Source organism: Solea solea, chromosome 19 (genome assembly GCF_958295425.1).
Source record: "Solea solea chromosome 19, fSolSol10.1, whole genome shotgun sequence".
Lineage (NCBI taxonomy): Eukaryota > Metazoa > Chordata > Actinopteri > Pleuronectiformes > Soleidae > Solea > Solea solea.
In genome coordinates, this window is record NC_081152.1 from 16,418,161 (window position 1) to 16,442,517 (window position 24,357).

Here is a 24,357-nt window from a genome sequence, read left to right on the forward strand (position 1 = left end):
ACAAACAACTGATATTCTTCTCATCCAAGGATGTACAAGAAATAATGTTACTGACTCATGCATACAAGGAGTTTCAAACGGCTGCGAGATAAAGTATATTTTTGTATTTGTTTTTTTCTTCTTTTCTAGCAGTTTGTTGGATGACATCATAAAGACAGGACAACAACAACAACATCAACATCATCAGCAGCAGAAGGAGCAGGAGGTGGAGGAGGAGTTCCTGAGCTCACTGGAGACAATTGTGCTCTCTATCTTCCTCTCCATCATTATTATCATGACAGTTTTTGGTAACCTGCTGGTCATGGTGGCGCTCTGCAAGGACAGACAGCTACGGTGAGTCTGTACGATTTTTTTTTATTATATAAACCATCAGCGTCAATAACAGTGGACCGTTCTTTCCGAAACATTAAAACTGGTATGTGCAGCACTGGCATATCTGATTTTGGTGCATTATTTTGCAACATTTAAATGACATCTTGGGCCTATACTTACAAAACATCTAAAGTAAATGCTATATTACACAAATCTAGATTTACTTCAAATACAAATTAAAAATTAAATAAAAACAGTCTATTTATTATATATTATTCACTCTTAACTCCTTATATAACCTATTGTTTTGAAGTTAGGGGTATCACCTGCCAAATAATGCACTATTCCTGAACCTAAAGGCATTAACATTTTACGACTTAGTGGACTTGTGCACTTAAAAAATGACCATCTGCCAAAGGTAATCCAGAATCTGTTCGCAACCAGAGAGAGTCTATATTAACTTGGAGGAAATTAAATGTTTGAACTTATGTAATGGTCTGTATTCATGGTTCAGGACATGGTAAGGGTCAGAGCTCAATGTGCTTAGCCACTCTCAACATGTTATTGTGGTAGGATGATTCATAATCGTCTACTAACCAAACTAGTACCCAGATATTACTTTTGAAATAATGTGGTATTATTGTGTTTTTAATCTCCTAATTGTGACACTATTCCAATTGGAAGGTGCATGAAAAACAAGATTATAGAATTATTAGCAGTATTACTGTTACACACTTCTCACACTGTGAGCAGGGAACTAAGCTCATCTCCAGAGATGGAATGGTTGCGGCAACATTCCGCCTACTACTAGACTTTAATTGTCTCCTTTTAGGAAGAAGAAGACCAACTACTTCATCGTGTCGCTGGCTTTTGCTGACCTGCTGGTCGCCGTGGTCGTGATGCCCTTTGCCGCGATTGAGTTGACCACCGGCGAGTGGAGGTACGGAGCCATTTTCTGCCTCATCCGAACGTCGCTCGACGTCCTGTTGACGACAGCGTCCATCCTGCACCTCTGCTGCATTGCGCTTGACAGGTTTGCGTGTTTTTCTCTACAGGGATATGAAATGAAAGGTACATTATGATACATTTTTGCTCTCTTTCAGAGATAAACTATCCTCAGTCAATACCTTCATCCGAAAACATGACTGTGATTCAACAATACACTAAGAAAACTGATATTTAACCTTTCTTTTGCATCTCAGCAGTACAGGTTTCTGAGGAAATGTTACCAGTTGACCTCAAGCTTCCTAAGAAAAGTCATAAAAAGAACTGCAGGAGACTAAGGGCGAAAATAACTATTATTGTCTGATGTCAATTGAAGACTTAAATTAATTTTAAACCAGTTTTGATGTGTGCAGTTTCTTGGAATATTGCTTCTAAGATTGTACACTGCTGTGTGTGTGTGTGTGTGTGTTTATTTTCCAGGTATTACGCTATCTGCTGCCAGCCGCTGGTTTACAGACACAAAATGACTCCAGTGAGAGTAGCACTAATGCTCAGCAGCTGCTGGCTCATCCCAACATTCATCTCCTTCTTACCCATCATGCAAAGCTGGAACGCCATCGGCATTGAGGACATTGTAAGTTTCTTATATTCCCCACTGGTAAAATAAAATAAAAAACTATTTAATGCCATGTTTAAATGGGTTTTTCCACCAGTGGGAAATGTGTTTAATTGGCTTACACTCTTAGGTCAAGTGACAATGCACATGGGTTTTTAAACAGTGGGAAGGAAAGACCCCGAGAGAACATGTTTATTTCTTATTTGTCTCCTCTATTTTTGGCAGAGATGTTCATCTTCTGGCTGTTAGTATTATGTCTGCAGCGTACTTGGGACAGCACTTAATATCATTCATATCATCAACTGGATCATCATCTAAATTTAAAGATAGACGGTAGTAAACGATTGAATCAGCAGCTATAAATGCAGCAGTGACACAGCAAGAAGCTTAAAAATAGCAGGTTATTATACAAAGAAACATAATACGACCCCGCATGATGGAAATTTCGAGTATTTTTTAACAAATATCCCACTGTTCCTCCCTAAAACGCCTGAAGAGAGAGACGTTCTTTCTGTGGGGGCAAACGCAGCTGAAACCGTTCCAACCGAATATTCCGTTTCTAATAACGCTTCCAATCCCAGGAACAATGACATTGGTTATGCAGTCATCACAACACAAGTCCCGTCCCCACGGAGGCTCTGTTGCTGTGAGCAAAGACACCACTTCAACAAGCATTTTCTCGTGGTTTGGATGTTTGGATGTTTTGGCGTGAGGTAATTTCAGAGCGGCAGGAATTCCAGGGGCAGTTAGGGAGAGATGAATTCATTCAGCCTCACTTAATGGAACTCTCCTTTCTCGCTTGGGCATTTCGCCCGCTTGCATCTGAACGACACAGTCTTTTTAAGCGGGCTTGATGTGATATGTCACAGAAATATTACACAGGAATTGGAGTTGTGCATGCCAGCATGTTTAGGCCAGGTTTTCTAATTTGGTTTATATGTTATGATGGATGGTTGTGTCTTCTTCGGTCACCATTGCAATCAGTAAGGGAATCTCCAACGTACTGTTGTTCTGAGGAGGAAAAGAAAGAAAATTAAAAACTTATTTTCACTCCATGACTGTCACAAAGCCAAAAGAACTGATTATTAAGACATCGTGACATGTATTAAACATTAGGTTCCAGTGTGTCTGCTTGGTTGGAAGTCGCTCCTGGTGGCATTTATAGAGATTTGAAACCGGGGAGTCTCTGAATGTAGAGCTCACATCCACCTACGGCTTTGTCCTCCATGAGAAGTTCAAACCCAACTACTTCACAATTGTCAAATGTCTTTTTTTTCAAGTTTACATTCACCTTTTATACTGTATGTGTTTCAGGCAGCCATGTTTCTACAGCCACCTAGATAATCTAGCCATAGTGTACTGTACGTTTTACGTTTAGAAAGCTGAAGCTCCTGACCCAAACGTGGATTACGAGCATCCATTCTGGTGTGCAAAGGTCACTGTGGGTCCCTGACGTGTTGGGAAAGGGAGGGTTCCTTACAAACCTGCAGTCCAGCCATCAAATGTCATAGATAACATGGATAATGATGAAATTCAGTTGCACTAAAAACCTGACTATTCTGACTTGTATTGTGTTCATTTTTCGTTTGCTACTACTTTTGCTTCTCCTGTCCAGATTGAGGAGAGGCGAGCGTTGACGGGAGGCTCCAACGACACAAGCTGCGTGTTTCTGGTGAACCAGCCTTACGCCCTGATCTGCTCCACTGTGGCCTTCTACGTCCCACTGGCCCTCATGGTCCTGGCCTACCAGCGCATTTACGTCACCGCCATGACCCACGCGCGACAGATCGAGACGCTGCAGCGCGCCGGCTCCGCTCCCGTCACCGGATCGACTCAAGTCGCCATCGTGAGGTCGTCCACTTCCTCAGATCCGTCAGAACACTGCCGTCACAGGACAGCACCGGGTTCCCCTGCCTCAGAGCAGGCCCCCATGGCGAACAGTCGCATGCGCGTCGAGACTAAGGCGGCAAAGACGCTGGCGGTGATAATGGGCTGTTTCTGCCTATGTTGGGCGCCGTTCTTCATCACCAATATCGTGGACCCCTTCATTCACTACTCAGTGCCGTGGCAGCTGTGGACTGCCTGGCTGTGGCTCGGGTACATTAACTCAGGGTTGAACCCCTTCCTGTACGCCTTCCTGAACCGGGCGTTCCGGAGGGCGTTCCTGGTGATCCTCTGCTGTGGGGATGAGCGGTACGCGCGGCAGGGGAGCTGCTCCTACAGACAAACCTACAGACCGTGCTCGGCCGCGTCGGTCAACGGCACGTCTATGGCACTGAGGTAAACACACCCACATTTGCGCCACGTTTCTCCAGCCATTATGTGTACGTTACAGAGAGAGAGGGAAAAATAAGAAACTTACAAAAGTAAGTTTTCAGTTACGATTAAAATGGAATTCCAGATTTTCTTTATCTTATCTTCTCCAGCTGTGACACATTCCCCAACTCCTTCCACCACATATCCTTTTTTTTGGATTTTCAGAGTTGTAAAAACAGCTTCTTAGCCAGTAAAGTGTTTTTGTTGACTACATCCCCCACCCCAAAATAAGTCAGTAAGAGAAAATTCCTTCTTAAAAGCTTTGTTGGGAAAGTGGAGTAGATTATCACAAATTTTTTTTGAAACTGAAGGAGTAAATTAAATAATTCTGTTCGACATTTTGATACGAAACTGTGAATGCACGCGCCATATTTCACTCACTGTGTCGTGGGCCAGGAATGTTGATGTTGTTTTCCCCCAATGTAGTTCCAAGTTCCTTTTCGACTTTGGCACACTCACTGGTGAAATTAATCTTCGGACTTTGCATGGTTGGCCAGTAGAAACAGTTCTGTGCAATATTACACTCTACAGTCGACTACAACATATTTATTACTAACAGCAGAACCGTAATCACATCATTTGTCACACTGACGGCACAGCCCTTTCACTGGACTGATGACAGACATCACTTCTGGGGGGGGGGAGAGTGTGTTTATGTGTGTTGTCCCGCTGTCATTGCTGCTAAACATCCATCAAAGACGGAATCAACCTCTCTCAGCTGCGGAGAGCCAGGCTCATTCGTCTCTGTCTCCACCTCTCTGTGCCAGTGGGATATTTGCTTTTTCTCTGTATTTAGATGACCTTTGATGCACTGTAGAAGTGTAAAATAGAATAAGACAGTAGAAGAGACATTCTGTTCTATAGCACCAATTCAAAATGATTGGCCCAATGAGCTATTGTGTTCCACTATTGCATTCTCATTTAACATTTGGAGGGTTTAATGGCAAAAGTGTGTTCATGAAAGTGTATAATTGCTTTAAAATAAATCTATGATTGTTTTTTTGTAGCTTTTGAAGCAGAAAAAACTAAGCAAACAAAGAAAAACTACATGATTTCTGGTATGTGAAGGCCACCGTAGTCCCCTGACACACTTGGGAAAGGGAAAAGTGAGGGTAGTAGTCCTTTAAATTAAACTTAAATGTCACTAATTCTTTTAAAAAATTGCATTTCTTGTTTTGGTCTCAGCCAGCCTTGTGCTCTTTAGCTTGGTTGTAAATCAGTATTAATCACTATTTGAATTATGTTATAATTTAGGTCATGCGCCTTCCCGTGATATTAGATCTGAAGATACTGTGTCGTCTCGATAAACACATTCATGTTCATTGTCAAAGCAGCTGTGGTTCTCAGGAACATTTTACCAGGAAAAACACAACAACAAAACATGACAATCTCGAGAATCAGCAGATTTAAAAGGTTCTGTATAATATATGATGTCAGGAATGTTTTGTAGATATGAATCGAGATTTGGACATACCTGCCGTATGTTTTTAAAAAACATCTACATTGTTTTTGAACTTATTTAAAACGTTCAACAAGGAACAGCTGTAGCTGGACAAAAGAAATTAAAATAATATTTAGTTTATTCAGTGAAGCTAGTGATGTAATTCTAAAGTCACAATTGTTTATCAAGATTCTATATGTTAAGTTAGAAACAAATATTGTACAGACGTCATTAGCAGTATCAGTCTGCTGGTCCACAGCTTTGTGAAATAATGTCAACACCAAGGTTTTACAGATGTCCTGTTTCCCCAAATTATGATTTACTTTCCTTGTAAACTTTTCACTTAAAAGTCAGTTAACCCCTTAACCTACAATATTTGCTACCACTGTTAGCCTAAATTGTACATAATGTTTGTTAGCAAACATTAGAATGTTAAACTGCTAATCTGAGTTAGTTAGTTCAGTTTTTCACTTAAAAACGTCTGTTATATCTAACTGTGATTTTCAAAAAATGTAATTTATTGTAGGTTTAAGTGATTAACTCACTTAAACCTATAACATTTGCTCCCCCTGTTAGTCTAAATTGCACATAATGTCAGTTATGTTAGCATGTGAAAGTGCTAATCTGAGTAAATTAGATTAGCATCTGACTTCAGGTTTGCATTTCCATTAATTCTACAGCGTTATTCCTGATTTATAACTTTATTAAGTCTGTATTTATTGCTTGTGTAAGGTCTCTCAGTCAAAAACTGACACATTTTCCAACAAAACAAACCTTTCCTTTAAGGTTGGGTTTATAGATTTGTATATATATATAATACATTAAAACATGGAAGTCCAACACGTTAAGTTTTTTTCCTTTTTTTGTTCCAATGGGCTTTTCTGTTGACGTTAATAGTGGTAATTTAGTTGATGCTTGTGTTTGTACTCTCAGCTCCACTGAGTGCGGAGGATGATGGAGGAGGTGACATGATTGTGTCTGCACTGTTTCACTTTAACTTCGCCTCCGGACTGAAACAAAGGCTGACGCGTGCACACACACACACACACACGCGCACACACACGCGCACACACACACACACGTGCACACTCACTGGTTTCCATGACTTCAGAGGACATTGCATGGACTTACATTCATTTCCTGGAGACTTACTCTGGCCTTATCTTAACCCTGACCCTAAACTTAACCTCAGCCTAACCTTAAAACATGTCTTCATCTTAAAATGTAGTCATTCCCGTTATGAATACTTGCTTTTTGTCTCCATAAGGAAGACAAGTCCCCTTAATGTGACTGTGTAAACAACACAAGTAATACCTGGAACACACACACACACACACACACACACACACACACACAAACACACTTTCGCAGTGTTAGTAGGACCCTAACCTTAACCATCACAACTAAGTGCCTCAGCCTAACCCTTACCCTAAACCCAGTTCTAACCCTAAAGCCAAGTCTCGACCCCTCAAAAAGCCAGAATGTGAGGACCACCCAAAATGTCCTCTTTCTAAAAAAAATGTCCTCACTCCATAAATGTATTGGTCCTCCAAGAAACACACACACACACACACAGAACACACAACTCATAGTACACATTATACATCACAAGCTGAAACATGCGAGTGAGATTAACAATAAAAAAACACTTTCATGTTGTTTTATTATAGCGATGACTTTTCTCATTGTTCTGTGAAGCTGCGTGTATATATATATATATATATATACGTGTGTGTGGTTGTGTCTGAAGTTTCTGAAGTCACAGTAGTTTCAGTTATGCGTGTACACTCGTCTGTATGCATTTCTGGACTTCCTGTCCCTGTGTGTAGGAAACAGAAAGACCAACAGTGTTAATTCCAATCTGATGTCCTGTCTGAGAAAATCTGTTGGACACAAAACAGATTCAGACAATCAGATTACCACTGGCAGGATACTGGAAACTGAAATTACTGGAGGAATCCTGTCAAATTGTTTTGTCAGGGAGCTCCAGGCATTCGGGCCATGTCTGTGGGCAGATGGTGTGTGTGTGTGTGTGGGAGGGTGTTCTCTCAGTAGTGTGTGGTTTTATTAAGGATACAAACAAGCGTCCTCTGTTTCTTTGTGCATGCGCATGCCAAAAATAAGTCAGTTTGTTAGACTTGGACTGGATAAAAGGCCAAATTGTTTATTAAATTGCAATAATATTAATGTTTTTATGTATGTTTTTGTATGCCTGGGACTAAATGTCTTATCCTCTACAATACTCACTTTTGATTATTTATATTTCTTTATTTATATCCATGACTAAGAGCACGATCACATGGAGGAGAAGACGCGGTCAATTAGCTGCTCTTTTGTGATTTTTGCAGAAAAACCCACTCTGCAAGAGTTTTATTGGCTGGTACAACTGTTTATCCTCTTCTTTGCTACAACTTGGAAGGGATCTTACATTTCTTGAGGGACTTTCACCTGAAAAATATGGACTCAAAGATGATTTTACGGCCCCGAATTGGCCGTTGCAATAATTATGTAAAACATAACTGCTGAAAAATCAACATCAAACCTGATGTGTGTGCAGATTCCCTAGTTTTTTCCCAGTTTTATAGTTTTAATCTTAATCCTCTTGATCTCTGACCTTTTGCTGAATATAACATGACAGAAAGATAATGAGTTGTAATGGGCGCATAATAATTAATACATAATTATTAGCAGGTTGTTCAGTTATAAGAATAAGACTCAGCTCACTGATAACAATGACAATCCTGAGGCTGTTGTCCTGAGTGCTTCGAACAACAAACACACACACACACAGGCATAAAGAGACAGAGACGTAAGGAGGGACAGAGAGAAAGCAGTGGATAGTAGACACTTGTTTGTGATTAAAGTCATAACAAAGACCGCGTGTTGTGTCCACTGGTACAGATTAGTAGAAAAGTCATCCCAACCATCTGACACAGGTTAAAGATGTTGAGTAAATAGTCTCACTGTCCCTCGTGTCCTTCAGTCATTAGATGCTGGACAACTTAGTGGAGAGTTGTTTGTTTTTTTTTACTAACTAATGGTCAATCCATCTTATAATGTTTCTCAACACAGTCAGAAAGATGTGACTGGAGAGAAAACTAAATATCTACAATTATTTAAAGCTCCAGTGGGTAAATGATGTTGCCAAAACACTGCTAGTGTCTCGGCCTGCCCGGACCTTGTCCACTTTGTCCTGCAGAGCTTTTGAGGGACGACTCTAGGTCCATCATCCAACTTTTCTCTCTCAGTGCTCGTTTCGGTATCTCACTGTCACACACATGTTTCAGAGAACAGGGGCCACTTCCTTAACCTAAAATCTCACTTTGGTTGAGTGGACATTTGTTGATGTTAAAAAGTTACAAACTACAGCTTTAATTTTCTATCTATCTGTGTATCTATGCTAGATGGCTCACTAGCTACTAGCATAGATAGCTAGAAGCTAGTTAGCTATCATAGATAGACAGACAGACAGACAGATAGATAGACAGATAGATAACCATAAAAAATGTTGATCGGTGTTTCGTCAAACCTGGAAATGATTTTGTTTTGTCCACAAACCAAAATGATAGACTTTTAATGATTAATTTGTTATTCAGAGCAAAGAAATGAAGAAAATATTCATATTTAAGAAGCTTAAACAATCAGAAATCTTGTTTTAATCATGAAAAAAGCTTCAAACCGATTAATCGATTATCAAAATAGTTGTCGATTAGTTTAGTAATCGATTAATAATTGATTCCTCGATTAATCGTTTCAGCTGTAGCTAGCTGCACCTAATTAAGTGACCAGTGTGTGCTACTTTTCTCTGCAAACCTTTGTTAAACAAACAAGGAAATCTAATGAAGTGTGGTACATGGTGAAACATTTGGGCAATGGCCAAAGGGAAAGTGTCTTGTGGGAAAAATAACAAGCTAAAACTCAAATGTCAAACTCTTCCTGGAGCCGTTAATCATTTTCTGTGTGTTCTGTCCCAGTTTCACCTTCAGCGCCACACTGACATTAAGTCCTGTTGAATTCCACACATACAGCCGAGCCGCGGGACAGTCAGTGTGATTGTGTTGATTGTGGTTCAGCGATGTGGCCACGATGCCAAAGCCAAGCACAATTGCACATGAATATCTTCATGTTTTTCCCTGAATGTTTTGTGTTTTGATTTCTGAGATAAGATAAGATAAAACATTCAGGTCCTTGTAGGGAGATTTTGTCAGTGCATCAGGATTTCTATGTGAAAAGAAAGACAATGAGCGAGGAGGGCAAACGGTTTTCCCGCTGGGACTTATGAGTAATCTCTCTGATGCAAACCCGAGTTGTGGAATTTCAAAGACACACGTGTTTAACAGGAATGGACGGTCTATCAAAAAAAGATCCTACTAAGTTGAGATTTAGAATCCATTCTCTTTTGGTTTTATGCCATCTCACATAAGTATTTTCATGCTTTTCATTGTCATACTGCTTTATCCTCCAAATGACGGTCACAGTACATTTAAATTTTACTTTTATATTATGTTAAACACATTATTTAACTTCAACTTTCCAAGCTTCATTATTCAGATTTCCCTGGAACTAAACTTAGTTTTTAAGCAGTTTTTTCTTAATTTAGAATACCCTCTTTATTTTCTAGGTCAATAAAACAATGTTTTTCCCCCATTTTACTCTAAAGCAGTGGTTTTCAAACTGTTTTATACCAAGTACCACCAGAGAAAATATAGATTTCTCAAAGTAACATCGTTACCACCAACGTTAAAATAGAGTGGTGTAAATAAATAGGCCAAGCAAAGTCAGCTAAAGACTTTTCACACGGCGCAGATTTATTCCCAATAAGATAATTTGCTCTCTCATCATCCTCCTCTTCCTCACATATACTTCACACACACAGGTATAGTGACATTAGATTAAGATGTAGCAAGAGATATTGTCGTCATTTTTTTTTATTTGTCGCATTTTCTACACACAGTATTTCTGATTTTCCTTCCAAGTACCACCAGTGGAAGCTGGCGTACCACTGGCGGTGCACGTACTACAGCTTGAGAACCATGGCTCTATAGGATTAGATGCTCAGAGGCTGACTTTTGCATGAATTGTTTTAATTGTTGTTTTGACACATTATTTAACCTTAACTTTTGACGACTTCCTTTTTTTCGTGACACAGTCAGAAAAGTTTGATCGTATATCAGCAACATGGCGGACAGATAGAGTCGTCATAAAAAAAAATCCCCTCAGACTTGTGATCGCGTCTGTCAGACTCAGATCCTCCTGCTCAGGTTGTGGTGGTTTGCAGGTGAGTGAGTGAGTGAGTGTGAATGAATGAATGAGAAACAGCCCACAGAGCATTTATTGATCACAGACTCTTGGATTTTAGATGGACAGACTTGAAAAAGCATCAACACTCTGCTCTGTGATTCATGACAAGATATGTATGATATATTGTTGTTTGATTGAAACATGAAATTCTCCAGCTGCTCCTCTATTTCTTCCTTCCCTTTTTTTTTTTTTAGTGAGAAGACAGTTTCTTCTTTTTCTATCTGTGGTGTCTTTGATTCTTTTTCAAATATCTCTCTCACACACACACTGGTGTGAGATATTTGTCCTGTTTCTATTAGCACATTTCTTCACATGTCTTCATGTGTAGCCTGTTTTTGGCCACTCTGTCTTATTCAAGATCATTTCTGCAATCAACTGGTTATATTTAAATGGATTTCCAGCAGTGAAACGTCTTAATTACACACAATTTAATGGAAAATCCAAAACCCAGACTGTCTGACTGCTTCCTGTTCCACTTTGTATGGAGGACATCAGCTGCTGTCTCCTCTCAGTTTTTGGATGTAACTCATCTGCGGCTCCAAATGAAACTCATCTCTCTTCCAGTCTCTCCATCCATCTGTGGCTCTGCTCTTCCTGTCGCTGACACGCCGTTTCCTTGGCGACAAATTGAACCGTAGGATGGCTCCACCTGGGCCAATCAGCTCCGTGAAATTCAATTAAGGCGCTCTATTTTCTGTGAAGGACAAAGACTTGCTTTCCTTTAAATATGATTTGAGGCACTGTGGGGATCTCCTGGGTGTTATTTCACTGATTTGACTCACTTTTTTGACATCCAGTATGTGACATTAAGGGGCGTTTATTGGCTGAAGTTGACTATAATATGTATGAGTAAGTGTGTGATTGCTTTAAAATAGGAAAAAAATATATATTTGGGTTTTCGCAGCCTTAAACCTGCCTCACACTAGAGGATAATTGGCCAGATTTCAGTTCCTACGACAATCGTGGGTGCCTTCTGATTTTAGGCTGATTTGAATAGATTATCTGTAGTGTGAGGGATTAACATGTGTGATTCTAACGTCATCAGGCGCATCAGAGTCTTCGGTATTAAACATGTTTGATATTTTTACGACTGAACAGTGATTGGAGCGTCAATAACCAATGAGAGTGAGAGTTGACCGGGAAATGGATGTTGCGAACTTGCGTAACTTGTACAAGCCAAGTTGATTACGTCTTCTCAGACATGACTTCACCCACAGTTTTTTTTGCGTTTCTCAGCACAAAACATCGCACGCAACTGACGACGCTAACAGTAACTGACACAACTCTTGTCTGTTTATGTTCTGAAGTCACGTTAAATCACGCGTGTTTCTGTGAGATCCTAAATCCCTTGAATCTCCTCCGTCTTGACTCAATCGTCAGGTCTGTGTTTTCTCAGGATTAAAAACATAGTGAAAATCGAAGTTACAAAGTTTGTTGTGTCTGTGTGGTCTCCCACGTTTTTTTAAGTCAGATTTTAAGACTTTAGACCACCATCTTGTGCCATTCAGAGTTTGCTTTTGCATTTTGTAGTGGAAACAATATGCAAATAAAGAAGAATGATGTCCTTTTTGGTATCTGAAGGCCGCCACAGTTCCCTGATGCACTCGGGAAAGTGACCAGTGTACAGGAAGTCAGGTGAAGAGTGAGCAGAGTAAATTAGATAAGAGTTTGTTAAAGACGGAAAAGAAATTGGCGTCTTTTCCAGGGTTCTTGAGTTCTCACTAATGCTGAATTAAGCAGAAGCTGACAAAAACCCATGTGCATTACAGAGTAATTTAACCTGGGAGTCAATGCCTATTTAAGCACATTCCCATTTGTCCAAAAATAGGTTTAGGTTGACTATAGTGGGATTGGGGTCACTATTCCTACACACCTTTAAACAAGAGCTAGATTATTCTCTTCATAAACGGCATTTATGATAATGTCCTGACACTGCAAATGTGCTGAATAATTAAGATAAAGAAGATACGGCCGTATAGTGATGACATGCCACGCGGTTCGTGTCTTCAGCTGTTACAAAACGGATCTCATTGCCGCTCGTCATTGGGCCTACAGCAGAGAGGATACACATTTAAGAATATTTGTCACACTCGCCAAGCGTCGCTCTGAGAAATGCAATAGAGACATTTGTCACAGATAACACTCACATCCATCACAGGTGGCAGGCTGTCAGTTAAAATAAACCAACACGGTTCGCTTGGTCTCCAGCAGCCTTCAAAATAAAAGCAAATGGAGACGAGACGTCAGCCGCTTGATGATATGCATTTTATTTTTAACTTTAACACTCGTCCTTCCTTGTAATGTCTGTGATTCAGTATCAAAGAGACTTGGGCTCTCATTTGTGTGTTTTTTTCTTTTTTTACTTAACCTTTATTTATACAGGTTATCCCACTGAGACTGAGTCTCACTTTCAAGAGAGGACAACACAACAGCACAACACAGAGTGATAGACAGACAAAGTGTCACGTGAATAAACAAATTAAAATACTCGGAGCAGGAGCAACTTCCCGAAACATGCCTTCTCCAGTGACTCTAAAAGAATCTTAAAGGGGACATATTATACCATATTTCCCCCATTAAAATAGTTCCCTGGTGTCCTAATGAACATGTCAGTGACATGCTTTGGTCAAAATACCATAAGGATGAAGAATCATAGTAGTTCAATAACCCTGCTAAACCCGCCCCTTTCAGAACGCTCGGTTTTCGTGCAAGGTCCCTTTATATGCAAATGAGACACAGGCAAACACACACCCACTTCTTCCAGGGGGTTTCTGATTTGTCCTCTTTACAGCTCTATTCGTCTCCCCCTCCCTCCACTAGCTCTCTGACAATATCAACATGTCAGCGAGAGTGCCGTCACAGGAAGAGATGTCCTACATAAGGATCGAGCCGAACACTGTCCAACTGTAAATCAGTTAAAAACACTTAGGAACAGAAGATCAGCGGTGACACAGAGAGTGCAGCACCGCTGCACAGAGAGTGCAGCACCGCTGATCGCCACCGCTGATCGCCAGCGGCGCGCTGAATAAACTGTATGTTGCTGTATCAGACCGGAGACTGTGCTCCGGAGACCTCACCACCGCTGACCAGCTCCGGTGCTCCGGCGAGCTGGCGATCAGCGGTGGCGATCACCGTGTAATGCGCCACCGCTGATCGCCAGCGGCGCGCTGAATAAACTGTATGTTGCTGTATCAGACCGGAGACTGTGCTCCGGAGACCTCACCACCGCTGACCACCTCCGGTGCTCCGGCGAGCTGGCGATCACCGTGTAACGCGCCACCGCTGTATCAGACAGTCTCCGGTCTGATACAGCAACATACAGTTTATTCAGCGCGCCGCTGCCGATCAGCGATCGCCAGCGGCAGTTTAGGCTATCGGTGACACAGAGAGTGTAGCACCGCTGCACAGAGAGTGCAGCACCGCTGATCGTCAGCGGCGAGCTGCATAAACAGCTGCTTTATGTGATTGTATCAGACTGAGTCTGTGCTCCGGTCATGGAGGACGTACTGAACAAATATGTTTAATTAGGACGTGTCAGAATGGTCAGTTATGAGCTCTATGTGATCTTTTCTTAACAATTTGTGTGTTTGTACGTCGGTGAAATACGTCCCCTGACTAAATACGGCAACCGCTGGCCGCAGTCTGATGTGAAGTGGTGCGAACACACGAACACATGATTGCTGACTTTATCCGGCACATTAGCTTCATATATAAAATCCTCTGTAAAACACTGTGCTCCACTGTGCAGCCACCAACAGCACACTTGTCCCGCCACGTTGACATAATACCGCTCTTCCTCCCTCGCCTGCACTCTGGCAGGGACAAGGTGGAGCTAAGGTGGAGCTTGCGAAGTAAACGTACTGGTGGGGCGGTAACATTCGCGGTGAAATGCGCATGCTGACGTCATAAGCGCAGGGAATTCAACATCGAGCGTTTTATCGCCTATACTTACACTAAGCGGAACCACGAAAACATGACTGAGTATTGTTTTTCCACACTTTGGCGACTGGTAGGGCCCCCAGAGTCCCAAATATCAGTATTAAAATGGTTAAAAAGTTGATTTTGCATAATATGTCCCCTTTAAAATTTGCGAAGGGAATCAAGCGAATCAGACTCTGCTGAAGCTTGTTTCCGGGTTGATGAGGCAGATTAGGAAAATGGCTTTTTGTCAAGCGTTAAAAGTGATGAAGTCCACTTACGTTACGATGAAGTCGTAACTACTACTACTGAGTATGTAACATGCAGCAGGACAGATACAGTATGTGAGCAGCAGGCCTAGGATTAGAGATGTAACAATATGAAAATTTCATATCACGGTTATCGTGACCAAAATTATCACGGTTATCAATATTATCACGGTATTGTTAGATGTGTTCAAAATGTTCCAAAAGTACTGAACACACACACTGAAATCTTTTAACCAAGTTTTATTTAAAAAAAGATATTTTATATTATATGATTATTATTATTATTATTATTATTATTATTATTATTAATAATAATTATCATCTGACTGACTGACACACACACACACACACACACAGGTCCTCACTCTGTGTCGAATAATAATTAAGTAGCAGCGGTCGTACACAGCATAAAAATTAAATAAAAAAACACAGAAACAAAAACATTTTGGTCTGCTACGGTATGTGTCGTCTGCACACTACTCGCTTTCGCGAGACAAACCATGACGTTTCCCACTATTCCTAAATCCCGTTTTTGTTGACTTACTCGCTGAAAAGTTGTGTGTGGTGGTCACGGAGATGGCTCATCATATTGGAAGTGGCTTCGCGGAGATTTTTTTTTTGCATTTTCTGCACAAGGATTGATTGTCTTCAATTATTTTACCCTCAACATCCTTTAAAAATACAAAATATGCCCAGATTTCTGATCTTACGGGGGGTTATCTCTGGAGCACAGGTGGCTTCAGCCGTGTTGTCGCTGGACAAACAGTGCAAACTGCGCATGCGTGCCCGCTTGAGCCAGTGCCGTTCAGGTGCTGCTGCTTCTCCAGGAAATGAGCAGTATCACTGTGAGTTTTTCGGTAATCAGTTGCGGTAATCAATCACGGTTTTAACGATAATTAAAATTTAAAACGGTATGATAACCGTCGGGAATTTTACCGCGGTTTATCGTCATACCGGTAATCGTTACATCCCTACCTAGGATAGATTTGTAAATGACATTGAGCAGAGGCATTCATGAAAAATTACATGATCAAGAAGAGTTTGCAAAGTTGGCAGAGTAAGGGACACACTGCTGTTGATAAGGACACAAACAGGAGTTTGTCATGAGAACATCACTTCTATTTGATTTCACTGAATTGAGTTGATCAAAATATCCTGCAGGACTTCACCTCAGATGACTGTCGGCCGGACTGACTGAGAGATACTGAAACATCATTATTATTATTATTATTATTATTGTTGTTGAAGTTTTGCATCACTGATGTGGCCTCTGAGGACTCATACTATGGCAGTTTCTCATCGCTCTGTGAGCAGACACACAACCTCTCTGCTGAGTTGCTCTCTTGTACATCTTTTGTGTTCTAACACCTGATTCAGAAAATGCTGCTCATATTGACACTACATTGTCATTACAGATACTTAGTCATCGTTTTCTAATCATTTGGTGATGAGGATGTGACACAGTGACTCTGAGATACTCTATTCCAGGCCGTATTATTTAAGTTATGATATATCATGATGTATGCATATTTCTTCACAGTATTGGTATTTTTTGTCTGGACTTTAAATGTATTTTTTTGAATTCTGTATTTTGTAGTTTTTTAAATTTTCAAATGTTTTCAAAAAAGAATTAATATGTAGCCATAATCCTCTTCCTTATAAATCATTTGGGTCAGTTCAAATTCAAATTGTGCAAATTCAAATTTTCAGTCAAAGTGCAAATTAAAAAAATAAAAGTGACGAATAACTATAGCTGCATCATATTACATTACATTACATTACATGTCATTTAGCAGACACTTTTATCCAAAGCGACTTACAATAAGTGCATTTAAACAGAGCTAGTCGTAAGTGCGATTTTTTTATTAAGCAAATACACATCTATTGAATGTCTATCTGCAATATTTCTGCTCTTTCCTTGCAGCTTCCAGGAGTTTTTTTGTTGCCAAAGAACTTCTGCTACATGCCATTCAGAATTAAAAGATGTTATGTTTCGGCATTTCCGTCACATTAGCTGCAGCAGCAGCAGCAGCAGCACATTTTCCCGTGTGCATCCAGCAGCACACGGAAGCCTTGTTTACATATCTGATCAGGCCCGCTTTCAGCAGATTACCTCTTCACAGATATTACGGCGTTGGAAGCTATGTTTGGCATTCCATTGCAAGTATAATGCTGTATTTGTACGTGTCTCACGGAGTTGCCAGTTTTACCCCGCTTACTCGCAAAGTTGCAGTTTCACACAAAATGCAAGATGCTAGAGATGCTAGTCGCTAGCTTTGCCATCTTTGTTTAGAAACAGAAGATGCTAGTGATGTGCGTTAGCATTTTGACCGCGACGATGATTAGCATTAGCATGACTGCCATCGGTTCCAAAGTGAAGTCAGAATAAACATAACTTAAATATCATTAGGTCTGAATTTCCAGATGCTGTATTGATACTTCAGTACTGTACAGACTGTGGGACACACATTAGCATGTCTTCCGCCACCTATAAACCTCTGAGTTTTTGGATAATCAATCACATTAATGTTACTTCCAAGTCCGTTTTTTCCAGTCTCTGTGAACCCTGTGGTCATAAAGCAGCAGATAGTCTCAAACCGCAATGTACAGTGTTTGCGTTCCATATGTCAGAATATGTGTTTACAACTTTACAACAGAGCAGTTGAGTTACAGTGGTTGTCAGAGATCTCTGGTCAATCTTTAACTTCCGGTGAATCACATACTTTGCATTTCTCAGTGTGGACGGTCGCCGTGTCCAGTGCTGCCTGATAAGGACATAAGGATGAGGGACAGGCATTCTGAGGATTTGTTCATTTGTTTTTATTGTTCTGATCATGGGATTTTACTTTAAATTCTATCTGCAGATTAGATTTCCCGCAGAGGAGCAGGAGTGAAGATTTAATTCAGTTACGTTGTGGTTTTGGTTTGTTTTTGAGGGAACTGTTCGAATGTTGCGCTCTCACTCACTGAGCCTCTCCCTGAACACTAGACATTAAATATGGCTTTAGTGCCCCATGTGTGTTTGTGCGTGTTTTATAGATTGTAAAATATACATTTAGATAAATGGTGGGGAAGTAATAGTTCCGAGAAAGAGAACTAAGTCCCTATAAGTCCAGAAACGAGGACATAATGAGGAGAAAGGCAGTGGTGATAAAAGTTCAATTTGATTTCCTGAGCATTTGAGATTGATTAGAGGACAATTTGCAGCCTTTTGTACATGATTGTGGTGAATGGAGGTATTCACTGTTGCTTTGTATTGTTTTTAATTGGCAGAAAGTGAATATACTACCTATAATGAATCACTTTAAAATGAGACAAAGGCCTTTACAGTTTCTACAGTTGCTTGAAACAGAATCAGGTTTATTGTCAGGTAAAGTTTACACAATACTATGAATTTGCTCTGATCAATAGAGAAAGATAATAATAATAATGATAATAATGATAATAATAATAATGATAATAATAATAATATAAGGAAACTAAAATAGAAAAGAGTTAGGGAAAGAGTGAATATGATTTAAAACACAAAAGTCGGTGCAACATGAGACAGTGTGCAAACTGTCACAAAGCAGATAACAAAAGTGAAATGGTCGTGCATGACTTTCAAATAAATGTTTGTTCCATTCAAACCGTTGTTAAATTGGTTTATACAATACTGATTAAGCCTCCATAAGAGTCATACGTTTCCCACACTGCACACAGGAAGTGATTTATTTCATGTCGAGACATACAGGAGCAACAGAAGTGAGATTTGCAGACACACAACATACAATTGGTGTGAATTATTATAGTTACTATCTTGCTGTTTGGTCCATGTGAACAGAAATAATGTCCCAACAACAGCAAATAAAGGACACATATAGAATCACAAATTAACTCTTGATTAAATTATTCAGACAGTGACCTACATGTGAGGTGATAACAGACACGGGGTCTGATGTGATTAACGTGTCATACGTCCTTCATTAAAGTGAATCAGCACCACCAGTGTTGTTCTCAACTCTATTTATTGATTTATTTATTGTGTGAATTTGGAGGGTTTTGTTTTTTACCTGAACCTCAAGGGTCAAAGAACAGAGGACGTTGCGTCATGTACAGATTATAATTTGGGTTGTAGAAGAAAAAGTTTATTTTATTTATTTATTTGTGTTTAGTTTGCTGCAACTCGGATTATGATTATAGGAAAAATGTGTTGTATAATCATAAGAAAATAGGTTATTTTCTTGGTTAAATAAAAGGTTGGATAAAAATAAATCAATCTGGATTAAAATAATCATTTTTATTTGTTATTTTTCCTGTAAGGCCTCCTATGACCCAGACATTTGAAACATTTGTGCCCCCCCCCCAAAAAAACATGCTTAACCTCGAGTGTTTTCCTACTTTTGCGTTTCCATAGAAACAGCGGGCATTCTTGGAAGAAAATGGCAAATAGATTTCTTGAACTTGTTAGTCATCAAATGGGTTCCAGATGGATTTCATGGCGATGTTCTTGACAGAAATAACAAAATGACGTTGCGTCCGACAGTAATAGGAAAAAAAAATCCTTGTTTTACAGAAAATTAGATAATTGCTATAGTTAACTACAATAAAACCTCATTTACTCAGTTCTCCTTGTTATTTTTAAAGCCTTTTACTTTCATACACTGGCTGAATTTTTAAACGTACCCATTTTGAAACCTGTGATCATTCAAGTCTGACTCACAATGTCTCTCAACATATTTGACATATTAGATTTGTTATTTTTCCATCATGTGTCACTCAGACTGTGTGTCTGGCATTATTATTATTTGTTTTCCCTGTCTCTCACATTTTTGAAAAATCACAGGAACTGTGGGGAGGTGAGAAGACTATGTGTTGTCCATCTGGAAAATAGTGACATAGGACACAGGTTATAAGGGAAATAATGTGGCTGCAGAAATGTTAGCGACTCGTGTCCATTAAAGCCCTCAACAAGACGCCTCATTGATTTTTATTGCTGGGCATTAAATGTTGTACACTCAGTGGCGACGTCTTTACGTAGCATGTGCCTTATAAGATGAGTTTTGTCGTCTATCTGCTTCACGATTTGTTCAAACATTGGTTGTAGTGAGCGGTTATTTGGAGCTGCTGTTGCTTTTCCATCATCTCAATCTTGTCTGGTCATTCTCCTCTTACCTCTTACATCAACTGCTAGATATCTTTCAACTCCTTTTTCAGAAATCTTCTCTTTGAAAATCCCAGTAGATCAGCAGATTGTGAAATTCCCAGACCAGCCTTTCTGACAGCAACAAACTTCTCTTCTTCAACTTTTCTTCCTCATCATTCTGATGGTCAGTTTGAGCTTCAGCAGGTCGTCTTGACCATGTCGTGCCTAAATGTAGTCAGTTGCTGCCATGGTGATTGGCCAGATCGCTATTTGTGTGAACATTAGTGCCGAGTAATAGTGGGTGTGTGCGTGGGTTTTCTCCAGGTTTCCTCCCACAGTCCAGAAACATGCAGATTTGGGGGATCAGGCAAAGTGGACACTCTAAATTGACCGTAGGTGTGAGTGTGAGAGAGTGGGTGGTTGTAAGATAAGATAAGATAAAAGTGGCCAGCAGTCTTGTACCTTAAAGTAGGGGTGTGACGAAGAAGTTTATTAAAAGCTTATCCTTACATCATGCATGTAAAGAGTTATAATAAAACATTTCAAAATGCATGTGCAACTCGGTTGGTCCAGTTCTCGTGAACCCAATATCGTAACTCGTCTCGTGAGCTGAGTGTATCGTCACACCCCTACCTTAAAGTGATACTTGAGTAAAAGTACGAGTATGTTCCCAGAAAATGACTTTGGAAGAAGTTGAAGTCACTTTTTTATAATATTACTATATTACTGCTGTCAAAAATATACTTACTTAAACGTACTACTTACTAAACTGACCAACAAAGCTGTGTTTTAGAGTGAGAGCGTGTGTGATTGTCGAGAAGATAGTGGCGTGTACTGCATTATTGTCGGAGTCCTCCGAGCTCCGTCCAATAGATGTAACTTTGGATTAGGCCGCACGTCGCTCACGACTTCATTATAATCGACTCTTATTAAATCAAAACAGTCGCCGTCACATTCTGGTGTAAACAGATACCGCAATTGGATTTGTGAATCAGCGAGGAAGGCTGAGTGAATCTGAGGAGCCCATACACACACACACGTTTTTTTATCTTAAAGAGGACACATCATAGACGTGATGCATACCCTAAACCCTTTCCCTAACCATAACTATCACAATTAAGTGCCTAAGCTTAACTCTTACCCTAACCTTAACCTAAACCCAATTCGAACCTCAACTCTAAAACCAGAACTTAACCCTGAAAAAGCACTTTAAAGTTGTGGGGACCAGACAAAATGTCCCCACAGAGATAGGTTTGTAAAAAAAATTTTGGAGCTCACAAATACACGAGCACACACACTCTTGTCGGTCTTAGTAAGGGCACTCGCCTGACCCTATAACCAGTAGCGTACCATGGGTTTATGTTATATACATATATATGTATATACACACACATATATATATATTTATATATATATACATATACACACACACACATATATATATATACACACACACACACACACATATGTATATATATACATATATATGTATGTACGCACAAACACAACCACATACAAAACACACTATTATGCACTATATTCACGAGACAGTTGATCTGCAACAACCATAGCGCACACGCACACCACTGCGCATCTATAGGCTACTGCATCATTACCACCACATCTTCCGTTATGTCACTCAGCAACCGCAATGTCACAAGCCACTATATGACACAATAACAAGCTTCCACATAAGCATAGGCGTCAGCTACACGGGGAACACGTCCCCGGCACTATTTATGATCAACAGTTTTGTTCTCACCACTTCTAAATTTTTTTATAAATTTATCATTATCACTCGAACTACCGGAAATGATGTACCTCTTCGGTGTACAATAATTGTACTCTTGAAATAATTTCCTTCTTTTCTCCAAACGATCGCCGTGAAAAGTGCACACGAAGGAGATCAGAAACATGATCGATTGGTGGTGTTAATGCAGTGGCCATAGCTTACCTCAAAACCCGCCAAAGGTTCAAACGTCGTTGATGACAACAGCGGGGCCTGGTGCGGGGCCTGGGGCGTTCTGTCACTATGCATCAAATTTTGATTGGCTGACAACACACGTCGGTCAAAGTTATAACCAAATAGGAAATGGCAGCTTCAACGAAAGGCCAGCAAAACTACTAGAGCAGGTCCACGGAGCTATGATGCGTTTAATGACATCCAGGAAAATCCAGCTCAGCTTCACAAAAAATAACCATATTCTTTCTGGAAATATTATCATAACATACTGAAAAAGTAATTGAATTCAGACACGTTTAGACACATTAATTTGATTATAATTTTTTTATTATTATTATTAAAAATAATAATTGTAATAATAATATTAAGAAACTTTATTGATATTGTCAGGGCCAGCAGAGAAGGCCCTGCTGGCTCTGACAGCCCACCACTGCATGAACCCAGTTCTAACCCTAAAACCACGTCTTAACACTCAAAAAACCCTTTAAAAGTTGTGAGGACCACACTAAATGTCCTAATTTCCTGTGGTTTATGTGCTTTTTTTGGTCAACACAAAGATATATGCAAATACAGACATGCACACACACATCATCAGAAAGCCATATGTGCAATTCTGAGGATCTTCTGTCCTAGAAACCCAGTTTGAGCTCATAAAGGAGCCGTGGGACACCGTCAGTGTCACTGTGCTGTTTGTGCCACTTTTCAAATCCTTTTTGTCCACGTGAAGACTGTCTTTCATTTTAAGCTTTGACCCCTTTGTGTGTGCTGCACATTTTGTTCATTTTCCAGGAAAGAAAACGCACACCTGTGAGTGTTTTTTAGTTTCACAGGAAAATGTCAGGTTTAATGAGCGTCGACACGCCAAAGGTTACGAATTGACAACTCTGAAACTAAATTTCTTGGAAAAATTAAAATACAAATACTGTATACATTAGGATTAGTATTTTTGGTGGTTTTCTCTTTATTACGCCGGAGACGTAGAGGAGCCGTTACACTTTCATATCGACACTGCTGAAAAACCACCTCCTGAGAGCGTAAAAATGTTTTGGCAATATTTGAGAGGTTTTTTGAAATGGTAGGTGTAGTTTGTTATTGCGATATATAGGTTTTGCTCATTTCCAGGAGGAATGGAAACTCTTCTGTGTTGTTGTCTTTCTCTGTGTGTGTAAATGTGTGCAAAGACTAGGGTAAAAATAGTAGAACTAGTTTAACATTCATCATTTTGTGACGTGTCCGGTCTGAAATTCCCCAAATACCACAGCCATGATGATGTAAAGTGTCCACTTTACAATCGTTGCTTTCTGAGGAGACTAATCAAAGGATTTGCAGTTTAACTGTGACCCTCTGCAGGCCCTGTTGTTGTTGTACAAAGTGTTTCACGGGGAAAACACAAGGTTTTGTTCCTTCTTCACTGATTCGGGAGATAAGAGTGAAATTTGATTATTTAATGTCCCTGAAAAAGATATTAAGGCAAAATTAAAGGAACACAAACAGCTCTTTATCTCGTGTCAATCACAGTTAGGCTCATATTTACAGAGCAGATGATGTTTTCTCTTGAGTGACTTAGTGGACTTACTGGAGTTGTTCTGTAACCAAAAAGATTTTTTTTTTTTAAATTGGTAGCAGTGTTTTTATCGAGTGGAAATATTAAATGCCTCCTGGGATATCCTTTTTTCATTCTTAGAGTACAGGAATGTACCTAAGAGTTTTATCCTAGCTGTAAACCTGAAACTACTTTGTTGTTGGCAAAGTTATATTAGATTCAAGTTGCTATGACATTTGCAAATATCTGCATTTAGATCTGCTTAAACCTGCTCAAACCCTGTGTGGCTTAAAATAGACATATTCAGCGAAACTGCGGGGTCAGGATTTCAGAGGGAAAAGGGAAAAACATGACACATTTGATCATTTGAAGAGAATCACATCAATTTAACCTGTACTTCCTCTTTTTTTGAACATGGAGCTTTTAAATGTATGTTTTCAGCAAGTGTTTCAATTTGACAGACTAAAATTCAGCCTCAGATAAAAAAAAAAACGGAGCAAATATGGAAGTATATAGACACCAGACGCATTTTATTTAACAAGCGGCTACTCAAAAACTCACATTTCCCATTGAATGATCTTGGAGTTTCTGGATTGTGGACATGGAGT

At 39.8% G+C, this 24,357-nt stretch overlaps 1 protein-coding gene across 3 annotated transcripts in view; it reads left to right on the forward strand.

Annotated features, from left to right (window-relative positions):
* The window catches only part of si:dkey-247m21.3 (5-hydroxytryptamine receptor 4), a 44,729-nt gene that overhangs the window by 15,650 nt on the left and 4,722 nt on the right, over nt 1-24,357 (forward strand). For 2 of the 3 annotated variants that reach the window (XM_058616662.1, XM_058616661.1), the window contains exons 3-6: nt 130-333; nt 1,145-1,345; nt 1,738-1,891; nt 3,489-4,153. In XM_058616662.1, the coding sequence (XP_058472645.1) occupies nt 130-333; nt 1,145-1,345; nt 1,738-1,891; nt 3,489-4,153 (1,224 nt within the window). The remainder of the gene's footprint in view (nt 1-129; nt 334-1,144; nt 1,346-1,737; nt 1,892-3,488; nt 4,154-24,357) is intronic. The other variant, XM_058616663.1, reaches the window with a different exon arrangement.